The sequence below is a fragment of the Macaca fascicularis genome, chromosome 2 (genome assembly GCF_037993035.2).
Source record: "Macaca fascicularis isolate 582-1 chromosome 2, T2T-MFA8v1.1".
NCBI classification, from domain to species: Eukaryota; Metazoa; Chordata; class Mammalia; order Primates; family Cercopithecidae; genus Macaca; species Macaca fascicularis.
The window spans coordinates 53,547,482-53,571,901 of record NC_088376.1 but is presented as its reverse complement, the minus strand read 5'-3'; the positions used below and the strand labels follow the sequence as shown (position 1 = coordinate 53,571,901).

Below are 24,420 nucleotides of genomic sequence, written 5' to 3'. Positions count from 1 at the left end.
GGACCCGGTGGGAGTGAATAAGTCTCACGAGATCTGACAGTTTTGTAAAGGGGAGTTCCCCCACACACGCTCTCTTGCCTGCTGCCATGTAAGACATGCCTTTGCTCTTCCTTTGTCTTCCACCATGATTATGAGGCCTCCTTAGCCATATGAAACTGTGAGTCCATTAAACCTTTTTCCTTTATAAATTATCCAGTCTCAAGTATGTGTTTATCTGCAGCATGAGAACAGACTAATACAGGAGGCCACATGCCAATGATGCCTGGGCCGCCAGTGATGAGTCCTCCCACCCTCCCACAATGGTGCCCACTTGGCCCCAAATGACTTGACCAGACAGATAAGAATAGAGGCAAGCCTCTTTAGATCAGTTTTATATTACTTGTTCTGCTTCACTGGGAGATCATGGTGCTGTGACTCAGGGTGTTTTCTTAACAGCATGACAAAGAAGACTTGCTCCTCCTTCCTATCAAAAAGAGAATAGTATTGGAGGGGAGAAGTGGGACCAGAAAAAGTGCAGTTTTCATTTGTATTGTGAAATGTGAAAATAAAATTATCAACTCTATCAGTTAAAAAAAAAAAAGGAGCAAAATCAAGGGATACAAGATGGATAGAGGAATATCAGAATGAAGATACACGCAGATGGCAGGGTCAGTGCTCTGTACTGCTGTTATATTAACTGTAGTTAATAATATCTGGGTGGGGAGCTTTCAATTTACCCTCAAAAGTAAACCATTTCCTTTCCTTTTTAAAAAACAACTTTTTTGAGATATAGTTCACATACCATACAATTCACCCACTTGAAGTGTACCATTCAGTGGTGTTTAGTATGTTCACAGAGACGTGTAAGAACACCACAATGAATTCTAGATCGTGTTCATCACCCCAAAAGAAACCACATGCCCATCAGCAGTCACCCCCCATTTCCCCAAACTCCACTGATTCTAGAAAATCATGACTCTACTTTCTTTACAGATTTGCCTGTTTTGCCTATTCTATATTTCATACAAATAGAATCACACAATATATACACGGTCCTTTGTGACTGGCTGCTTTCCTTTAACGTAATGCTTTCAAGATTCATCCATGTTGTAGCATATATAATTCATTTATTTTTATCACTAAGTAATATTCCATTGTAAGGACACACTACATTTTAATTATCCATTTATCAGTGGCTGAATGCTTGGATTGTTTCTACTTTTTAACTATTACAAATAATGCTGATACAAACATATGTGTACAAGTTTGTGTGCGGACCTATGTCTTCATTTCTCTTTGGTGGAACTGAAGTGGAATTGCTGGGTCATAAGGCAACTCCATGTTTAACATATTGAGGAACTTCCAGACTGTCTTCCCAAAGCAGATGCACCATTTTCCATTTCCTCCAATAGGGTATGAGAGTTCCAGTTTCTCTGCATTCTTCCCAATACTTGTTACTGTCTTTTTAGCTATAGCCATCTTAGTGAGTGTGAAGTAGTACTTCATTGTGGTTTTGTTTTGCATATCCCTGATGGCTAACAATGTTGAGCATCTTTTTGTGTAAAATCACTTCTTTTTAGCAGGGACATGAATGAAGCTGGAAGCCATCATTCTCAGTAAACTAACACAGGAACAGAAAACAAAACACCACATGTTCTGACTCATAAGTGGGAACTGAATAATGAGAACACATGAATACAGTGAGGGGAACATCACACACTGGGGCCTGTCAGGGGATGGGGGCAAGGGGAGGGAGAGCATTGGGACAAATACCTAATAGATGTGGGGCTTAAAACCTAGATGATGGGTTGATAGGTGCAGCAAACCACCATGGCACATGTATACGTATGTAACAAACCTGCACAGTCTGCACATGTATCCCAGAACTTAACGTAATATAAAGAAATATCCAAAAAACTCACTTATTTTTGATACTGGTAATACAGTAGTCACACAGACCACATTAGCATAAACTACTTTTTCTTTTGTTAGCATTCTAAACATCTCAGATAAAATTGTATGTAACAAACAATAAAAGAGATGGGGTTGAACATTCTGAAGATGGTAAGTCATTAATTCATTTATTTGAGCCCCGCTTAGAGGCAAGAGATGGTGCTGGGTGCTGGGAGCAGGGCAGACAGCCACACTGGGGCAGCCTCTGCCCACATGGAGCTCAACATTCTATCAGATGGGCTGGCCTTAAACAACTATTTACATAATTAAATAATCACATGCATAAAAAGCTCTGTAAAAGACAAGTAGCAGAGGCTCTGAAACTTATACCAAAGGGTCCTGATGTCATCTAGAGGTACACACTTGGATCCTCAGGGTGTACATGGTAAATGTGGTCATGGGTGGAGATAAGCTTATTTAGGGAAAAGGGGTAGATTTAGAAGAGAAGGGAGATCAGGGATGAGGCATGAGTCACTGCAATATGTAAAGGTTTCATAGAAGAATATTAGCCAAGCAGAAGAGTTAAGGAGGAAGACTAAAGAGGTAGGATGAAAACTGAGAGTTATCCAAGCTAAGAGATGAGACAGTCTCAAGGAGACAGGAAATCACAATACTGGAAACTGCCAAGAGGAGATGTACAACATGATGACCAAAAAATCTCCATCGGATTCAGCACCAGAGATGTTATGGTGACCTTAGCAGCAGTGGATGTGGCTGAATGGTGGGAGGTGAAATCAGCCTGGAGTGAAGTGAGCACTGTGGGAGAGGTAAGGAAACAGATAATACAAGTGGTCAGCTCCTTCAAATCTGTGTCGGTAAAAGGCAGAGAGGGGGAATTAGCAGCAGGCAGATATCTGGTCAAGGGAGGGCTGCATTTAAGATGGCAAGATGAGGCGTGTTTAAATGTAGACAAGAAGGATCCACTCCACTGGTAAGGACAGGAGGATGAAGATACAGAGAGACGGCATAGCTCAGTGACAAACAGCTCAGCTGCTGGAGCTAGACCACTTGGGTTCAATTCTAGCTTCGCCTGCTGCCTGTGGGACTTAGGGCAGGGTATTTGGCCTCTCTCTGACTCTGTTTCCTCATCCGTAAAATGAAAAAAAATAAAATGAACTACTGTTATAAAGTTAAATAAGAGTGAATAGAAAGGGCTGAGGTATAGATGGAGCCACTTTGCTGATGTAGGATTCCAGAGCCACACCAAATTTCCCCTCTCACCTGAGTTTTGCCCCTAGAGACACATGATTGTTCTCTTTTAATTTCTCACAACTGGACAGTTACTGACTCAAAGGGGTTTGCAATGGACTAAATGTCTGTGTCCTCCCAAAATTCGTATGTTGAAATCCTAACCCCCACCATGATAGTATTAGGGGGTAAGGTCTTCAGGAGGTAATTAGGTCATGAGGGTAGAGTCCTCATGAATGGGATTAGTGTCCTTACAAAAGGAACCCCAGAGAGCTTTCTCACTGTCTTTGCTTCATGTGAGATAAAATAGGAAGAAAGCAGCCTGCAACCTGCAAGAGGGCCCTCCCCAGAACCTGACCATGCTGGCACCCTGATTTATTTCCCACAGCCTCCAGAACTGTGAGAAATAAATTTCCATTGTTTATAAGCCATCCAGTCTAAAGTAATTTGTTATAGCAGTATATTAGTCTGTTCTCATGCTGTAATAAAGACCTACCTGAGACTAGGTAGTTTATAAAGGAAAAAAAGCTTAATGGACTCACAGCTCCACATGGCTGGGGAGGCCTCACATTCGTGGTGGAACACAAAGGAGGAGCAAAGGCATGTCTTACATGGCAGCAGGCAAGAGAGCATGTGCAGGGGAACTCCCCTTTATAAAACCATCAGATATCATGAGACTTATTCATTGTCAAGAGAACAGTATGAGGGAAATGACCTCCATGATTTAATTATCTCTACTTGGTCCCACCTTTGACATGTGGGGATTATTACAATTTGAGGTGAGATTTGGGTGGGGACACAGTCAAACCATATCATTCCACCCCTAGCCCCTTCCAAATCTCATGTCCTCACATTTCAAAACCAACCAAGCCTTCCCAATGGTCCCTCAAAGTCAACTCATTTCAGCATTAACTCAAAAGTCCACAGTCCAAAGTCTCATCTGAGACAACGGACCTAAGAGCACCTAAGAGCCTGTAAAATCAAAAGCAAGTTAGTTACTTCCTAAATACAATGGGGGTACAAGCATTGGGTAAATACACTCATTCCAAATGGAAAAAGTTGGCCCAAACGAACGGGTGCAGTGGCTCATGCCTGTAATCCTAGTACTTTGGGAGGCTGAGGCAGAAGGATCACCTGAGCTCAGGAGTTCAAGACCAACCTGGGCAACATAGTGAGACCTCGTCTCTACAAAAACTTTTTTAAATTAAAAAAATTAGCCAGGTGTGGTGGCGCACACCTGTGATCTCACTTACTTGGGAGGCAGGAAGATCACTTAAACTGAGGATGTCAAGGCTTCAATGAGCTATGACTATGCCACTGTACTCCAGCCTGGGTGACAGAGTGAGACCCTATTTCAATCAATCAATCAATCAATCAATCAGTGCACCACTTTTTAGAGGAAAAGCCTCTCAAGTCTTCCTGGGATTTGAGGTCTTCCATTTCATCAGGGTGTTCTGGATGGGTAGCTTTAAGGGTAGGGCCTTTCTGACTCAGCCTGGGTGCCCCAAAGACTTCAGCACCAGAAAGAGTCACTTTTTTAGTCCAGGCAGTGTCACCTACTTGTTTGAAACAGCATCTAACTGCCCAGAAGCCACCCTGCCCCTCTCTATAATGTGCTTCCCCACAAAACTAGTAGAGTTTGAACTGACAGTTACTTCTCCTCAAGTGAGATCCAATTCCCTGAATGCTTCAGGGACAGTATTGGGTGGTGGCTACAGTCCCACCTGACCTCCTGTCTAGGTCTCTTGGCTTTTCTATCTATTCAGATTCCTTGCCTGAACTTTTGATATAATGATTGTAGTGATCTGCCTCAGTATCTAACATCAAGACACTCGGCAAGTTTTCTCTTGAAACTGCATCTCCAATTCGTTTCCACCAGATTGGATTCTCTATGCTTGAGAAAAGAACAGCACAGGACTAGCCACCTGCTGCTTGGGACATGACGCCCTAGGCCTTGCTTCTGTCCCTGTTAGTGCCACCTTTTTTGTTTCCTTCACACTTGGGCTCCTTCCTGTTTTTCCAGTTCTGTCCTCTACTATCCCACTTCCGAACGATTTCGATAACAAGGAGTAAAGGATCACCTCTCCCCCTTGCCTGCTAAATGCAACTGAAATTGGAAATAAAACGACCCAACTTCAGCTAAGTTGCAGATGCCAGTCATCAAAAATGAAACCTATAGATTCTATCCATTTTAGTAATTTCCCCGGAAGGCATAATTTTTTTTTTTAATTTTTATTTTTCTGAGATGGAGTTTCGCTCTTGTTGCCCAGACTGGAGTGCAATGGCAAGATCTTGGCTCACTGCAACCTCTGCCTTTCCGGTTCAAGCAAATCGGGTTCAAGCCTCCACTTCCCACGTAGCTGGGACTACAGAAATGCACCATCACGCCTGGCTAATTTTGTATTTTTTGTAGAGATGGGGTTTCTCCATGCTGGTCAGGCTGGTCTCCAACTCCCAACATCAGCTGATCCACCCAAATTGGCCTCCCAAAGTGCTGGGATTACAGGCATGAGCCACCGAGCCTGGTCTGACATAATCATTTTCAAATTGATCTGTCCTTGTTTTTAATTCCATTCTGTAGCTAATATGGGAATTCAGTTACTTAAAAAATTCAATCTCTTAAAATTAAAAAAGGGGGCTGGGAGTGGTGGCTCACGCCTGTAATCTCAGCACTTTGGAAGGCTGGGGCGGGTGGATCACTAGGTCAGGAGACTGAGACCATCCTGGCTAACACGGTGAAACCGCGTCGCTACTAAATATACAAAAAAATTAGCCGGGCGTGGAGGCAGGCGCCTGTAGTCTCAGCTACTCGGGAGGCTGAGGCAGGAGAATGGCGTGAACCCGGGAGGCGGAGCTTGCAGTGAGCAGAGATTGCACCACTGCACCCCAAGCTGGGTGACAGAGCGAGACTCCATCTCAAAAAAATAAATAAATAAATAAATAAATAAATAAGGGAATCAATTAAACAAATCATGCCCTATCTTGTACTGAAGAACCAAGACCTACCTATATTCATAAAATTCTCATTAAAGTATGAATTAAAAGCTATAAAAATAATATGCTGCACACGTCTTTCTGAAGTAAGCACACACTGAAATCTGCTAATCAGTGATTCTTCAAGTGAGGAGCTTTAACTGGCTTTCCAGGATATTCTACTGGGATTAACAAGGGAGAAAGAAAGCAGGTATTAAGAAATCAAAAAGTGAAGTGATTATGTTGATCCATGTTAAGGAGTTTACCTAGACTTCAATGATCCCCTCAATAATACAATGGTGAAGGATTCTAGAATCCTGCAGCTGAAAATGTCGAGTTCGATTATATTATTGTTATACATATTCCTTTTCATCAACTCGTAGAAGCAAATCCAATACAAGCTAATTCAGCACAAGATGCGGTGTTCTTAAAGTTTCATCCCTGAAGCAGCTGCATCAGCATCATTTGGAAAATTGTTAGAAATAAAAATTCTAGGCTGGGCGCAGTGGCTCAAGCCTGTAATGCCAACACTTTGGGAGGCTGAGGCGGGCGGACCACGAGGTCAGGAGATCGAGACCATCCTGGTTAACATGGTGAAACCCCGTGTCTACTAAAAATACAAAACAAAACAAAATTAGCCAGGCATGGTGGCGGGCGCCTGTAGTCCCAGCTACTCGGGAGGCTGAGGCAGGAGAATGGCGTGAACCCGGGAGGTGGAGCTTGCAGTGAACTGAGATTGGGCCACTGCACTCCAGCTTGGGTGACAGAGTGAGACTCCATCACAAAAAAAAAAAAAAAAAAAAAAATTCCCAGATCTGTCCCAGACCTACCGAATCAAAAATCCAGAGGAGCCCAGGTGCCCGTGACTCACACCTGTAATCCAGCACATTGAAGGCCACGGCAAGATAATCACTTGAGGCCAAGAGTTTGAGGTTAACCTGGGCAACAACATAGGAAGACCCAATCTCTCAAAAAAAATTAGCCAGGCATGGTGGTATGCACCTGTAGTCCTAGCTACTCAGGAGGCTGAGGTAGGAGAATCACTTGAGCCTGGGAGTTCAAGGTTATAGTGAGCTATGAAAGTGCCACTGCACTGCAGCATGGGCAACAGAGAAAGATCCTGTCTCAAAAAAAAAAAAAAAAAAAAAGTCCAGGGCATGACACTCAGCAATCTATCTATCTATCTGTCTATCTTTCTATCTATCTATCTATCTATCTATCTATCTATCTATCTATCTATCTATCTATCTGTGTGTGTGTGTGTGTGTGTGTGTGTGTGTATTTACACTTTAAGTTCTGGGATACATGTGCAGAACTTGTACGTTTGTTACATAGGTATACACATGCCATGGTGGTTTGCTGCACCCATCAACCCGTCATCTACATTAGGTATTTCTCCTAATGCTATCCCTCCCCTAGCTCCCCACTCCCCAAAAGGCCCTGGTGTGTGATGTTTCCCTCCCTGTGTCCATGTTTTCTCATTGTTCAACTCCCACTTATGAGTGAGAACATGCAGTGTTTGGTTTTCTGTTCTTGTGTTAGTTTGCTGAGAATGATGGTTTCCAGCTTCATCCATGTCCCTGCAAAGGAGATGCACTCAGCCCTTTTTATGGCTGCATAGTATTCCATGGTGTATATGTGCCACATTTTCTTTATCTAGTCTATCACTGATAATCATTTGGGTTGGTTCTAAGTCTTTGCCATTGTGAACAGTGCTGAAATAAACATACGTGGGCATGTGTCATTATAGTAGAATGATTTATAATCCTTTGGGTACATACCTAGTAATGGGATTGCTAGGTCAGATGGTATTTCTGGTTCTAGATTCTTGAGGAATTGTCACACTGTCTTCCACAATGGTTGAACTTATTTACACTCCCACCAACAGTGTAAAAGCATTCTTAGTTCTCCACATCCTCTCCAGCATCTGTTGTTTCTTGACTTTTTAATGATCACCATTCTAACAATGGGGTTTTCTAAATATACAATCATGTCATCTGCAAACAAAGACAACTTGACTTCCTTTCTTCCTATTTGAATACCCTTGATTTCTTTCTCTTGCCTGATTGCCCTGGCCAGAACTTCCAACACTATGTTGAATAGGAGTGGTGAGAGAGGACATCCTTGTCTTGTGCCAGTTTTCAAAGGGAATGCTTTCAGTTTTTCCCCATTCAGTATGATATTGGCTGTGGGTTTGTCATAAATAGCTCTTATTATTTTGAGATACGTTCCATCAATACCTAGTTTATTCAGAGTTTTTAGCATGAAGGGCTGTTGAATTTTGTCGAAGGTCTTTTCTGCATCTATTGAGATAATCATGTGGTTTTGTCGTTGGTTCTGTTTATGTGATGGATTACATTTATTGATTTGTGTATGCTAAACCAGTCTTGCATCCCAGGGATGAAGCCGACTTGGTCATGGTAACTAAGCTTTTTGATGTGTTGCTGGATTCAGTTTGCCAATATTTTATTGAGGATTTTCGCATTGATGTTTATCAGGGATATTGGTCTGAAATTTTCTTTTTTTGTTGTGTCTCTGCCAGGTTTTGGTATCAGGATGATCCTGGCCTAATAAAATGAGTTAGGGAGGATTCCCTCTTTTTCTATTGTTTGAAATAGTTTCAGAAGGAATGGTACCAGCTCCTTTGTGTACCTCTGGTAGAATCTGGCTGTGAATCCGTCTAGTCCTGGACTTTTTTTGGTTGGTAGGCTATTAATTACTGCCTCAATTTCAGAACTTGTTATTGGTCTATTCAGGGATTCTACTTCTTCCTGTTTTAGACCTGGGAGGGTGTATGTGTCCAGGAATTTATCCATTTCTTCTAGATTTTTTTTTTTTTTTTTTGAGACAGAGTCTCGCTCTGTCACCCAGCTTGGGGTGCAGTGGTGCAATCTCTGCTCACTGCAAGCTCCGCCTCCCAGGTTCACGCCATTCTCCTGCCTCAGCCTTCCGAGCAGCTGGGACTACAGGCACCTTCTGCCACACCCAGCTAATTTTTTGCATTTTTAGTAGAGACGGGGTTTCACCATGTTAGTCAGGATGGTCTCAATCTCCTGACCTTATGATCCACCCTCCTCGGCCTCCCGAAGTGTTGGGATTACAGGCGTGAGCCACCACGCCTGGTCATTTCTTCTAGATTTTCTAGTTTATTTGCATAGAGGTGTTTATAGTATTCTCTCATGGGATCAGTGGTGGGATCAGTGGTGATATTTGTATTTTGTATTTCTGTGGGATCAGTGGTGATATCCTCTTTATCATTTATTGCATTTATTTGATTCTTCTCTCTTTTCTTCTTTGTTAGTCTGACTAGTTGTCTATCTATTTTGTTGATCTTTTTAAAACACCAGCTCCTGGATTCATTGATTTTTTGAAGGGTTTTTCATGTCTCTATCTCCTTCAGTTCTGCTATGATCTTAGCTATTTCTTGTCTTACACTAGCTTTTGAATTTGTTTACTCTTGCTTCTCTGGTTCTTTTAATTGTGATGTTACAGTGTCGATTTTAGATCTTTTATGCTTTCTCTTGTGGGCATTTAGTGCTACAAATTTCCCTCTAAACACTACTTTAAATGTGTCCCAGAGATTATAGTACATTGTGTCTTTGTTCTCATTGGTTTCAAATAACTTATTTATTTCTGCCTTAACTTCATTATTTACCCAGTAGTCATTCAGGAGCAGGTTGTTCAGTTTTCATGTAGTTGTGCAATTTTTAGTGAGTTTCTTAATCCTGAGTTCTAATTTTATTGCACTGTGGTCTGAGAGACTGTTTGTTATGATTTCTATTCTTTTACATTTGCTAAGGAGTGTTTTACTTCCAATTATGTGGTCAATTTTAGAATAAGTGTGATGTGATACTGAGAAGAATGTATATTCTGTTGATTTGGAGTGGTGAGTTCTGTAGATGTCTCTTAGGTCCATTTAGTCCAGAGCTGTGTTCAAGTCTTGAATATCCTTGTTAATTTTCTGTCTCGTTGATCTAATATTGACAGTGGGGTGTTAAAGTCTCCCATTATTATTGTGTGGGAGTCTAAGTCTCTTTGTAGGTCTCTAAGAACTTGCTTTATGAATCTGGGTGCTCCTGTATTGGCTGCATATATATTTGGGATAGTTAGCTCTTCTTGTTGCATTGATCCCTTTACCATTATTTAATATCCTTGTCTCTTTTGATCTTTGTGGGTTTAAAGAGTGTTTTATCTGAGACTAGGATTGCAACCTTTGCTTTTTTTTGCTTTCCATGTGCTTGGCAAATATTCCTCCATCCCTTTATTTTGAGTCTATGTGTATCTTTGCACATGAAATGGGTCTCCTCAATGCAGCACACTGATGGGTCTTGACTCTTTATCCAATTTGCCAGTCTGTGTCTTTTAATTGCGGCATTTAGCCCATTTATATTTAAGTTAATATGTTATGTGTGAATTTGATCCTGTCATTATGATGCTAGCTGGTTATTTTGCCGTTAGTTGATGCAGTTTCTTCATAGTGTTGATGGTCTTTACTTGGTATGTTTTTGCAGTGGCTGGTACTGGGTGTTCCTTCCATGTTTAGTGCTTCCTTCAGGAGCTCTTGTAAGGCAGGCCTGGTTGTGACAAAATCAGCATTTGCTTGTCTGTAAAGGATTTTATTTCTCCTTCACTTATGAAGTTTAGTTTGGCTGGATGTGAAATTCTGGGTTGAAAATTCTTTTCTTTAAGAATTCTTTTCTTTAAGCATGTCGAATATTGGCCCCCGCTCTTCTGGCTTGTAGGATTTCTGCAGAGATCTGCTGTTAGTCTTATGGGCTTCCCTTTGTGGGTAACCTGACCTTTCCTTCTGGCTACCCTTAACATTTTTTCCTTCATTTCAACCTTGGTGAATCTGACGATTATGTGTCTTGCAGTTGCTCTTCTCGAGCAGCATCTTTGTGGTGTTCTCTGTATTTCCTGAATTTGAATGTTGGCCGTCTTGCTAGGTTGGGGAAGTTCTCCTGGATAATATTCTGAAGAGTATTTTCCGACTTGGTTCCATTCTCCCCGTCACTTTCAGGTACACCAATCAATGTAGATTTGGTCTTTTCACACAGTCCCATAATTCTTGGATTTCATAGTCCCATATTCCTTTTCATTCTTTTTTCTCCAATCTTGTTTTCTCACTTGATTTCACTAAGTTGATCTTCAGTCTCTGATATCCTTTCTTCCGTTTGATCAATTTGGCTGTTAATACTTATGTAGGTTTCATGAAGTTCTCGTGCTGTGTTTTTCAGCTCCATCAGGTCATTTATGTTCTTCTCTAAACTGGTTATTCTAGTTAGCAATTCCTCTAACCTTTTTTCAAGGTTCTTAGCTTCCTTGCATTGGGTTGGAACATGCTCCTTTAGCTCGGAGGAGTTTGTTATTACCCACCTTCTGAAGCTTACTTCTGTCAGTTCATCAAACTCATTCTCCGTCCAGCTTTGTTCCCATGCTGGCGAGGAGTCGTGATCCCTTGGAGGAGAAGAGGCATTCTGGGTTTTGGAATTTTCAGCCTTTTTGCACTGGTTTCTCCGCATCTTCATGGATTTATCAACCTTTGGTCTTTGATGTTGGTGACCTTTGGATGGGGTCCCTGAGTGGACATCCTTTTTGTTGATGTTGATGTTATTCCTTTCCGTTTGTTAGTTTTCCTTCTAACAGTCAGGCCCCTCTGCTGCAGGTCTCCTGGAGTTTGCTGGAGATCCACTCCAGACCCTGTTTGCCTGGGTATCACCAGCGGAGGCTGCAGAACAGCAAAGACTGCTGCCTATTCCTTTCTCTGGAAGCTTCATCCCAGAGGGGCACCTGCCAGATGCCAGCCGGAGCTCTCTTGTATGAGGTGTCTGTCGGCCCCTGATGGGAGGTGTCTCCCAGTCAGGAGACACAGGGGTCAAGGAACCACTTGAGAAGGCAGTCTGACCCTTAGCAGAGCTCGAACACTGTGCTGGAAGATCAGCTGCTCTCTTCAGAGTCGGCAGGCTGGAACGTTTAAGTCACTGAAGCGGCACCCACAGCTGCCCCTTCCCCCAGTTGTTCTGTCCCAGGGAGATGGGGATTTTATCTATAAGCCCCTGACTGGGGCTGCTGCCTTTTTTTCAGGGATGCCCTGCCCAGAGAGCAGGAATCTAGAGAGGCAGTCTGGTTACAGCCCGGATTTGCAGAGCTGTGGTGGGTTCCACCCAGTCCAAACTTCCTGGTGGCTTTGTTTACACTGTGAGGGGAAAACTACCTACTCAAGCCTCAGTATTGGTGGACGCCCTTCCCCCCACCAAGCTTGAGCATCCCAGGTTGACTTCAGATTGTTGTGCTGGCAGCAAGAATTTCAAGCCAGTGGATCTTACCTTGCTGGGCTCTGTGGGGGTGGGATCTGCTGAGCTAGTCCACTTGGCTCCCTGGCTTCAGCCCCCTTTCCAGGGGAGTGAATGGTTCTCTCTTGCTGGCATTCCAGGTGCCACTGGGGTATGAAAAAAAAAAACTCCTACAGCTAGCTCAGTGTCTACCCCAATGACCACCTAGTTTTATGCTTGAAATCCAGGGCTCTGATGGCCTAGGCACCAGAGGGGATCTCCTGCTGTGCGGGTTGTGAAGATCATGGGAAAAGCGTAGTATCTACGCCAGAGTGCACCATTCCTCACGGCACAGACCCTCACGGCTTCCCTTGGCTAGGGAAGGGAGTTCCCCAATCCCTTATACTTCTCAGGTGAGGCAACACCCCACCCTGCTTCAGCTCGCCCTCTGTGGGCTGCACCCATTGTCTAACCAGTCCCAATGAGATGAACTAGATACCTCAGTTGGAAATGCAGAAATCACCCACCTTCTGCATCGATCTCCCTTGGAGCTGCACACTGGAGTTGTTTCTATTCAGCCATCTTGCCAGCAATCCTTTTGTGTGTGTGTGTGTGTGTGTGTGTGTGTGTGAGTGATGGAGTCTCGCTCTGTCGCATAGGCTGGAATGCAGTGGTGCAATCTCAGCTCAGTGCAACCTCCGCCTCCCAAGTTAAAGTAATTCTTCTGCCTCAGCCTTCCAAGTAGCTAGAACTACAAGTGCACGCTGCCACGCTCAGCTCATTTTTTTTTTAATTTTAGTAGATACGGGGTTTCACCATGTTGCCCAGGTTGATCGCAAACTCTGAGCTCAGGCAATCCACCTGCTTCAGCCTCCCAAAGTGCTGGGATTACAGGCATGAGCCACCATGCCCAGCCAGCAATCTATATTTTAATGAGCCTTCCACATAATTCTGATGCATGCTCTAGTTTGACAACCACCACTTGAATTCATCCTCCCTTAACACACAGAAGTATCAGGTGTCCCTCCTCATGTATGAAGCCATATTGGTGTCTCTCCTGGCTGGGTTTGTCCCATTAGCCCACTGTGGGAATTAGATGTAATTCTCTACCTCTCTTAACCAGGGTCCATGATGGAGACTGCTAATTGTTCCCCAGGTTCTATGCTACTCTTCTTCCTACATTACAATCACTGGCCATCCCTACATGCTGTCACAACTTTTAGCAAGTCATACAGTTTCCCAGCAAGAAGTGATGCGTCCAATCCTCTCTGGCCTCTAGCTATGGCTGTGCAAATAATTGGTTTGGACCAATAATGTGTGGATGGAAGTGATGCATTCAACTTCCAGATTATATTCTTTAAAATAAACAAGCAAGCAAGCAAAAATCTGGCTGCCTTCTTCTTCCTCTTTCCTTCCCAACCAGAATATTGATATGGTATCTAGTGTGAGGGTGAGGACCTCATCTTAGGGGATGGTGGTGCAACAAGATAGATGAAGCCTAAGTCCCTGGATGCTTGTAGATCAGAGCTGCCCCAATAATCTAAACTATCTTCTTCTGGACTACTATGGGAGAGAAATCAATGCACTGCAATCTTGTTGGAACTAACATATTTTTCTTTGTTACACAACCTACCCTATATCTTCTTTAGAAGACGAAGCTTCCTTCCTAGAACTTCAACCCTATATCCTTTCCTAAGGTTGAGATTTCATGCACTCATTCCCATAAACCTACCTATCTTAGTCCATTTGTACTTTGAAAACAAAATACCTCAGACTGGGTAATTTATAAACAACAGAAACTTTTCACAGTTCTGAGGACTGGGAAGTCCAAAACCAAGGTGCCACCAGGTTTAGTGCCTGATGAGGGCCTGGTCTCTCGGCTACCAAGATGGTGCCTTGTTGCTGTGTCCAGGAGTGACAAACACTGTCCTCACATGGCAGATGTATAAAAGAGATGCAAGTTCTCTCAAGCCCTTTTGTAAGGTAATTAATCCCATTCATGAGGGCTCTGCCCTCATAACTGACTCACTCCCTAAAGGCCTCCACCTCTTAATACTCTCACACTGATGAGTAAGTTTCAACACATGAACTCTGGAGCACATTCAGACCACATATCACCTTTTATATATTTCCCCACCAAAGACAGTTGCCACTTTCCATAAAGTACTTCTATTCCGGTAATGATGAGCTATGTAATTTTCCCACTGAGGACATCTACAAAAGCCAGACAAATGTATTTGTTGAAAACTCATAAAGGCACAGAAGAACTAGCAAGGCACTTTAAAATAACTAGGCTAAGATAATGAAGAAGAGGAGAATCTGGAGAGGTGTCTTTGGGCTTGCTTTTCCCCTGAAGCATTTGCCAATTCTAGAACAGGTAACTGAGAGTCTGAGTAAGATTTATAATGGTCTTGACTGGCTAAGAAAATGGAAAAATGAGAGTCAAAGCCAACCAACGGTAGAAGAGAGGTGCTGGTAACTCCCCACCGGAGACTGGGGCCTGAAGGGCTGCATTTTAAGCATATTTTAAGCATAAGGGTGAAGTAGAAATAGAATACCCTTGTAGGGACACAATCTAGTTTTGAATCATTGTAATCACTGAAATTGGATTAAGATGATCCTGAATTATGAGGCCTCCTAGGTGCCTTCCTAAAGCAAATATAATTCCTTCCAGAGGAACTTAATCCTGAACCTCAAATTTGTCCACCATTTTTTTTTTCAAATAACATCTGGCATAGGATAAAAAATAACCAGGTATTTAAGGAGACAAGACTACATGAATAGTAACAACAATAACAAAATATTAAGAGCAAGGATAAAGTGGATGCCACTGCTAATGAAGAGGCAGAAATGGGCATTCAGAAATCATCTTCTGAAAAGAGCTTGTCGGGAGAAGAGAATGTGATGTTTAGAAAGATGCCCCTCATAGCTAATGCAACCAGGCACTTTTTTTTTTCTGTTGCCCAGGCTGGAGTACAGGGGTGCAATTACAGCTCACTGCAGCCTCAACCCCCTGGGCTCAAGCAATCCTCCCACCTTGGCCTCCCAAAGTGCTAGGATTACAGGTATGAGCCATTGCGCCCAGCTTTAGGAACATTCTTAATTAGCCATCATCAAAGCTACAGTTCTTTCAAGTTGTTCTTCTACCATGAATCAGAACAATGCTTAATTAAGGTATTCTGAAGAGATACTGTACTTTCTTCATGGATGTGCTAGGGAGCTATCTATAGCCCATTCAAAATATTCTATATGCAAATAAGAAGTTTAAGCTGGACAAAAATTCACTTTCCTGCCTTTCTCAAAGTGGTGGTATTCATGGCAGTCTTTGAGAGAAAATGGAAAACAGAAAAGGAAACAAAAGGAACAAAGCTGGAGGCATCACACTACCTGACTTCAAAATATACTACAAAGCTGTAGTAACTAAAACAACATGATACTGACAAAAAACCAGACACACAGACCAATGCGACAGAATGGAGAACACAAAAATAAATTCACATACTTAGAGCCAACTGATTTTCGACAAAGGTTCCAAGAAAGCACAATGGAGAAAAGACAGTCTCTTCAATACATGGTGATGGAAATTGGATATCCACATGCAGAAGAATAAAGCTAGACCCGTATATTTTACCATATACAAAAATCAAATCAAAATGGATTAAAGACTTAAGTGTAAGACCTGAAACAATAAAACTAGTAGAAGAAAACATAGGAGAAATGCTTCATGACATTGTTCTGAGCAAGGATTTTTTTGATAAAACCCCAAAAGCACAAGCCACAAAAAGAAAAATAGACAAATAGAATTATTTCAAACTAAAAAGCTTCTGCACAGCAAAGGAAACAATCAACGGAGTGAAGAGACAAGTTGCAGAACAGGAGAAAATATTTGCAAATCATACATCTGACAAGGGGTTCATATCAGAATATATGAGGAACTCAAAAGCTAAATAATAATAATAATGATAATAATCTGCCAGAGTATGGTGGCTCACACCTGTACTGCCAGAACTTTGGGAGGCCAAGGTGGGAGACTCACTTGAGACCAGGAGTTCAAGACCAGCCTGTGCAAAATAGTAAGACTCTGTCTCTACAGAAAATTTAAAAATTAGCCAGGCATGATGGCACACACTTGTAGTCTTAGCTACTGGGGAGGCTGAGGTGGAAGGATCACTTGAACCCAGGAATTTCAGGCTGCAGTGGGCCATGATTGCACTGCTGCACTCTAGCCTAGACAATAGAGCAAGAATCTGTCTTAAAAAAAGAAAAAGTGGTATATAGATACAATGGAATACTATTCAGCCATAAAAAATAATTAAATCCTGTCATACACAACAACATGGATGAATCTGGAGGACATTATGTGAAGTGAAATAAGCCAGGCATAGAAAGACAAACACCTCATGATCTTGATCATACGTGGAATCCAAAGAAGTTGATCTCACAGAAGTACTTAGTAGGACAGTGGCTACCAGATGCTGGGGAGGGTAGGACAGAGAGAAAATAAAGAGAGGTTGGTCAACAAGTACAAAGTTATAGTTAGATAGGAGGAATAAGGTCTGGAGTTCTACTGCACAGTAGAGTGACTATGGTTAACAATATTACATATTTTAAAATAGCTAGAAGAGAGAATATTGAATGTTCTCATCACAAAGAAATGATTATATAGTTTGGCTGTGTCCCCACCCAAATGTCATCTTGAATTGTAGTTCCCATAATCCCCATGCGTCGTGGGAGGAACCTTGTGGGAGGTAATTGAATCATGGGGGCAATTACCACCATGCTGCTGTTCTTATGATAGTGAGTGAGTTCTCACGAGATCTGATGGTTTTATAAGGGGCTTTCCCCACTTTTGCACAGCACTTCTCCTTCCTGCCATCATGTGAAGAAGGATGTGTTTGCTTTCCCTTCTGCCATAATTGTAAGTTTCCTGAGGCCTCTCCAGCCATGCTGAACTGTGAGTAAATTAAACCTTTTTCCTTTATAAGTTACCCAGCCTCAAGTATGTCTTTATTAGCAGAGTGTGAAGGAACTAATACAAATAATAAATATAAGAGGTGATGGATATGCTAAATATTCTGATTTGATTTTCACACAATGTACCACGTATTGAAACATCACACTGTATCCCATGAGTATGTACAATTATGATGTGCCAATTAAAAACAAAATCAAAGAAAGGCAAACAAAATATCAAATGATGATAATATACAATATTATATATATAAAATACAATTACATAATATTATATACTTGAGATAGGAAATTTTTTAAAAATCCATTACCTCTTGATATAGTTTGGCTCTGTATCCCAACCAAAATCTCATTTTGAATTGTAATCCCCACATGTTGAGGGCAGGACCTGGTGGGAAGTGATCAGATCATAGGAGTGGTTTCCCTCATGTGGTCTCGTGATAGTGAGGGAGTTCTCCATGAGATCTGATGGTTTAAAAGTGGCAGTTTCTGGCCAGGCACAGTGGCTCACACCTGTAATCCCAGCACTTGGAGAGGCCAAGGCGGGTGGATTACCTGAGAGCAGGAGATCCAGACCATCCTGACTAACATGGTGAAACCCCGTCTCTACTAAATAGACAAAAAATTAGCCGGGTGTGGTGGCGGGCTCCTGTAGTCCCAGCTACTCGGGAGGCTGAGGCAGGAGAATGACCTGAACCCAGAAGGCCAAGCTGGCAGTGAGCCAAGATTGTGCCACTGCACTCCAGCCTGGGCAACAGAGCGAGACTCTGTCTCAAAAAAAAAAAAAAAAAAAAAAAAAAGTGGCAGTTTCCCCTACACTCTCTCTCTCTCTCTCTCCTGCCACCAAGTAAGACGTGCCTTGCTTCCCCTTCACCTTCCGCCATGATTGTAAGTTTCCTGAGGCCTCCACAGTTATGGGGCACTGTGAGTCAATTAAACCTGTTTATGTTATAAATTATTCAGCCTCAGGCAATTCCTTATAGCAGTGTGAAACCGAACTAATATACCTCTGAAGCATTCACTACATTAGAAGCTAACATTTTCTAAACGGAGATATGTGGTCCTAAAAAAATAAAATAAAATACAAAATCAATCCTCAAAAAGAAAATAGGCCAGACAGCTGTAATCCCAGCACTTTGGGAGGCCGAGGTGGGAGGATTGCTTGAGCCCAGGAGTTCAAGACCAGCCTAGGCAACACATTGAGATGCCATCTTAGGAAAAAAAAAAAAAAAAAAAAATGAAGAAAATAAAGAATAATTAAATTTTATCTCAAAATAGCGCCATGAATTAAGTGGAAAGGTACTGATATTTCCATTCTACACACTAAGAAACTGAGGCTCAATAACCCCAAAGTCACAGTTAGTCAGGGCAGGTGCCTGGTTCTCAAATCTCAAATTCATGAGTCAAGCTAGACACCAGGAACGGGGAAGGGGAAAATGTAAACTGACCCAGCATCATATTATCTCTGAACAGCCAAAACAAGAGAGTGGCATCAACTCGTGGGAAAATAAGACACTGTTCTTTGCATAGTAAGTAGATCCAAGGGAACGAGATTCCATAAAATGTTCAAAAAAGGCCTTAAATAGAGGGTCTAAACAAGGAGTACTTAAATCAATTCACCACACAATTGAGAAAATGCCAGGGCAGTCACAGAACTGAGCTAGAGCAGGCACTTCAGAGTAAGCACAAGCACTGTCACCCTTGCTCTCTGCCAGCTCCATGTCACATCTCCATGTCACATACCCCATGTCACATACCCCATGTCACATACCCCATGTCACATACCCCATGTCACATCTCCATGTCACATACCCCACATTACCAGGGTCTGCTCTCTGAGGACCCTGGTTGAATTTCATAGCTTCTGAGATAGCTTCCAGCATCAAACTGCTACTATTGCCCAGAAAAGAATTGTGCTTTTTCTTATTTTCTTTTTTAAATTCCACTTATCTTATTTGTACCTCAATATCTGTATACATAATTCCCTGTTCTGGCCCTCCTTTCCTGCCCTGAGCCTGCTGGAAAGCTTTTCACTTTCCTCTCTGGTCACCACATTTTGCCCTTCCTTTTAAAGCAACTCAAATGTACCCTCTCATCTGTGCTGCCTGCTCCTTTCGCCTGCAAGATCTCGTCTTTCAAAAATATTCCCTAGCCAGGCACAGTAGCTCAAGTCTGTAATCCTAAGAACTTTGGGAGACCGAGTTGGGAGGATCTCTTGAGCCCCGGACTTGAGACCAGGAATTTGAGACCAGCCTGGGCAACATAGCAGGACGCCATCTCTACAAAAAGTAGTCCCAGATACTCGGGAGGCTGAGGCTGGAGGATCAGCTTAAGACGGAAGGCAGAGGTTGCTGGGGAGCTGAGATAGCACCACTGCACTCCAGCCTGGGCGACAGGGTAAGACCCTGTCTCAAAATAAATATAATATAGGCCAGGTGCAGTGGCTCATGCCTGTAATCCCAGCACTTTGGGAGGGTGAGGCAGGCGGATTACCAGGTCAGGAGATCGAGATCATCCTGGCTAACACGGTGAAACCCCATCTCTACTGAAAATGCAAAAAATTAGTTGGGTGTGGTGGTATGTGTCTGTAGTCCCAGCTACTCGGGAGGCTGAGGCAGGAGAATTGCTTGAACCCGGGAGGCTGAGGTTGCAGTGAGCTGCGATCGCGCCACTGCACTCCAGCCTGGGCGACAGAGCGAGACTCCGTCTCAAAATAAATATAATATAATATAATATAATATAATATAATATAATATATAAAATTGGTCAGGCGTGGTGGCACACATTGTTGTCCTAGCCACTTGGGAGACCCAGGTGGAAGGATCACTGCAGCCCAAGAGTTCAGGGCTGCAGTGAGCCACGATGCCGCCACTGCACTCCAGCCTGGGTGACAGAGTGACACCCTGTCTCTCAAAAATAAAAAATATATATATATATATAAATATATATATATAACAAAAATTTAAGTAAATACAAAGTCCCAGAAGGACGCAGGTAGTATCTAGGTGGCCAGATGCTTCAGGATTTTCTGCTCCAGGATGGATAGATGGGCCAAGCAGGACCCAGATTACAGCAACGAGCAAAATTTATGGGAGGCTAAAAATCTCGCTAATCAAGATTAATTAATATTAATCTAACAATATTTAAGACAACTAACATTTAAGGCAATTTTAATACGCTTATTAATATTTAAGGTAATTTTTAAAATATCCGCAAAAGAGGGCCCAAGGACTGGCGCCTGATTTTGTAAATAAAGTTTCACTGGAAGCTCCAGCAAGCATCTGTCTACTCAATAACCAGACTCCAGCATTCGCAATATCAAATGGCACTGTGTGTGTCCATCGCTAGAAGCCACTTCCTCCACCCGTTTAAAAAAAAAAAAAAAAAAAAAAAAAAAAAAAAAAAAGCTCCAAATAAGCTGAGAGACGAAGAAAAGATCGTTTCTCTGCAGGCTGCCAGGGGTTTCAGAGACGCCGGACGCTGGAGAGCAGGGATAGAAAGAAGCTTGCGGTGACCCCTGCCGGCCGCCGGCACCCACATTCTACCCGGCTAATCGGGTCCTGCCGCTTTAAATCCGGGAGGCTCCGCGGCGCAGGGCAGGCAGTTGCCAGGGGAGACCAACGCACAACAAAGGCGCACGCCGGCCAGAGCCGACAGGGGCCGCGGCCACTGAGCTGGCTGTAATCCCGCCTCCCGCCAGCCATGGCCCATTTGCGCTCGCCTAGCAGCTTCGGACATCCGGGGAAGAAGAACCAGAAGGAGTCTGAGGAGTTAGAGGAGGAGGAGGAAGAGATGGAGGAGGAGGAGGAGGAAGAGGTGGAGGAGGAGGAAGAGGAGGTGGAGGAGGAGTTTGTGGGGGAAGAGCAGGAGTCGGAGGCCCCTGAGAAGTTCAGCGACGAGTACCTCTGGAAGGTCATGGACATCGGTGACTACGACTACGACTTCCCAGACGTGCGCCCCCGCTTAGCCAGCATCGTCAGCCCTAGCCTGAGCTCTACGAGCGTGCCCAGCCAGAGCGCGACCAGTACCGAAATACCGAGCGCCAGCCCACCCTCCAGTGCCTCCTCGCATAAAAGTACCGCCCCCGACCCACCCCTTCTTCGAGGGCTTTCTGGTCCCCAGGGGTCACCTGGTCCACCCACTCCCGTGCCTTCGTCGACCTGCGCGTCGTGCTTCATTTCTAAATGCATGCACCGTTCCACACACCTAATTTCTCTCACGTCCTTGTCAGAGGCACTGAACCCTTGGCTGAGCTGTTGTGATGATGCACGATTTAGGATATAGGCGAAACACTATAAAAGTTGAACTTGAGCATTGCTGTATGGAGTGCTTTTTTATTTTGAAACAAGAGTCTCGCTCTGTCGCCCACGCTGGAGTGCAGTGGCTGCAGCCTCGACCTCCTGGGCTCAAGCCTCCCATCGCAGCCTCCCGAGTAGCTGGAACTACAGGCACACGCCACCACGCCCAGCTAATTTGGCGTCTCACTATGTTGCCCAGGCTGATGGGAGTGCTCATTTTTATAACATTTTTGCGTGCATTCACACCGTTACATCTCTCTCTCTCTCTCTGTCTCTCTCTCTCTCTTCCCCTATCCCTTCTCCCTCCTCTCCCCCTCCCTCTTCCTTCCCTCCCTCTCCCCCTCTCTTTCTCTCTCTCTCTCTCTGTCTCTGTCTCACACACACACACACACACACACACACACACACTCATATTATTTCCAGAGAAGTGCCTCAAGGGTGTTGTACTACTAAAACCGTCCTGCAAAAAAAAAAAAAAAACAACTCTCTATTGTGTTTAGCATCCTGTACTGAAGCCACTCCAGTCACTTTCTTGAAAAAAGAAGCAGAGAAGTCTTTTAGAGTAGGTTTCTCAAGCTCTAGTATTGACATTTTGGTCTGGATAATTCTTTGTTGGGGAGGGTTGGGGACTGTCCTGTGAATTATAGGATGTTTAGCAGCATGCCTGTCCTCTACCCTTGTCTGTGCTAGGAGCACACACCCTTGCGATGATCAAAAATGTCTCCAGACCTTGCCATGTGTTCCTGGGAGGGGGCAGAATTGCCCTTTTGATTTAGAGGGAGTAGCTGATTTTTAAATGTTTCATTCAACAGGTTTCCCTAAAATATTTCAGACATTTAGGAAAGACATGTCCGAAATGAGTATAGATAGGTAAGAAAATGTTTTCAAATTTCACATTTTTTGAACCCAATAATGTTTACCTTTTGAATAAACATGTTAGGAAGTAGAGTAAAATAATCCAGGGCATTTATGACTTATTTATTTTTAAAAGTTTTTTTTAATATACACTGGTAGACACTTTGGAAGAGATAAAGGTTCCCACTTATCCCCAGCTTATTACCTAGCTCTAGAGATTACATGTCCACTTATCAGTGTAACATGAAAGAATAACTATATGTCATGTGTACAATTGTAAGTGCTTGAGAATTTAGAATATAGGCTTTAATTGGCTAAATGCAAGAGTGACCAGGGACACCTTTTGTGGAAGAGAGTGGAACTAATGGCCTTTCCTTTTTCCTTCCGTCTCTTCTTTTTCTTGTTATTGCTATTAGCCTTCAGGCACTTTAACTATAAGAAGAAGATACCAGAGAAATGCCTTCTGGAACATCTTTGTAAATACACCCTGAAATCTCACACCAAACCTGAGTCAGTGATCTTGAATTACTAGTTACCCTAACTTTGCTTTTGTAAGCAACTTTTAAATTCTTAAGTTTAAGGAGAATTGTTCTGTCTCACTTAGATGTTTTTAGTTATCCTTTTAATTAAATTTGCAGTAGAGATAAGGTACGCACATGGTTAAAAAAAAATCAGACTATACAAAGGTGAAAAAGTGACAGTCTCCATGCCCTTCTTTCCTCCTACTCCCATTCACCTTCAGTTTTGTTTCCATTATTAATTTAAAATAACGTTTTCATTTCTTGGTTTATCAATTTCTTATGTATTGAATTCCCACCTCTCCACTTTGGTAGTTATATTATTTTTAGTTTTTCTAACATTTAGGACTTTGAGGTATTTAAACCTCTACTTCTTGATTTATCAGTTTTAGTATCTATTGACTATTATGAAAAATTAACATGTTAATGCACTTCCTCCTTCCATCTCTCTTCTCTCCTCTTTTTTCCCTATTAACAACAAACTATATGATGTGATTAAAATGCAATATATATGTACATAAAGTTATATTACTTTCCGAAGCTTTATTATGCTTATATTATGGGGCTTGTTAATTAAAGTGCTCTGGAGTTGTTTCTAAAAATTGAAAACCAATAAACAATACTCACACTTCCATGTTAACAAACCAGTAATATGATTGAATCTATGGACAAGAAAATATAATCTTATGTCTGTAAAACTTGTCTCTTAAAAAGTAAACTTTTTGCCAGACGCAGTGGCTCACTCCTGTAATCCCAGCACTTTGGGAGGCTGAGGAGGGCAGATCACGAGGTCAGGAGTTCAAGACCAGCCTGGCCAACATAGTGAAACCCCATCTCTACTAAAAATACAAAAATTCGCCTGGCATGGTGGCGCATGCCTGTAGTCCCAGCTACTTGGGAGGCTGAGGCAGGAGAATCGCTTGAACCCGGGAGGTGGAAGTTGCAGTGAGCCAAGATCGCACCATTGCACTCCAGCTTGGGCAACAGAGTGAGACTTCATCTCAAAAAATAAATAAATAACAAACGTTTTTGACTCTCCGTTGTTCTATCTACAGTTTTTCTGGGTTGGCTCACTAGTCACACTGTTGGTTCCCATATTGCCTTCTTTCTTTTGTTCCTTTTCCTTTTGCTGGAGAAACTCCTCGGGTGAATTTTTTATGTAGGTCTCATGGATAGTTAAATTTCTGAGTTCTTGCCTGCCTTGAAATTTCTTCATTTTGCCCTCATACTTGATTTGTTAAAAAAACAAAACAAAAGAAAACCAACCTGCCAAAAATAAGAGATTTAAAACCATTTTTCCCTCAGAGTTCTAAAGACATTGCTTCATTGCCTCCTAGTAGCCCATACTGCCTCACCAGTCTTATCCTCAGACCATTCTGGTATATAATTACTTCCTCCCTTTTTCTTCTTTTC

At 42.7% G+C, this 24,420-nt stretch overlaps 1 protein-coding gene, 1 long non-coding RNA gene and 1 pseudogene across 2 annotated transcripts in view; 2 read left to right on the top strand and 1 right to left on the bottom strand.

The window, feature by feature from the left end:
* LOC102118913 (U1 small nuclear ribonucleoprotein C-like) overlaps window positions 1-341 on the top strand; it is a 41,667-nt pseudogene extending 41,326 nt beyond the window's left edge.
* On the bottom strand, window positions 95-21,373 carry LOC107128817 (uncharacterized). Its single transcript, XR_001488516.4, has 4 exons — window positions 20,875-21,373; window positions 17,648-17,891; window positions 16,763-16,840; window positions 95-463 (listed from the first exon to the last, which is right to left on the bottom strand). It is a non-coding gene; the product is annotated as an uncharacterized lncRNA (long non-coding RNA).
* Window positions 20,983-24,420, top strand: part of ERICH6 (glutamate rich 6) — a 46,383-nt gene continuing 42,945 nt past the window's right edge. Inside the window, exons 1-2 of the mRNA XM_005546093.5 lie at window positions 20,983-21,411; window positions 22,447-22,504. Of these exons, the coding sequence (XP_005546150.3) occupies window positions 21,039-21,411; window positions 22,447-22,504 (431 nt within the window). The 5' untranslated portion in view covers window positions 20,983-21,038. The remainder of the gene's footprint in view (window positions 21,412-22,446; window positions 22,505-24,420) is intronic.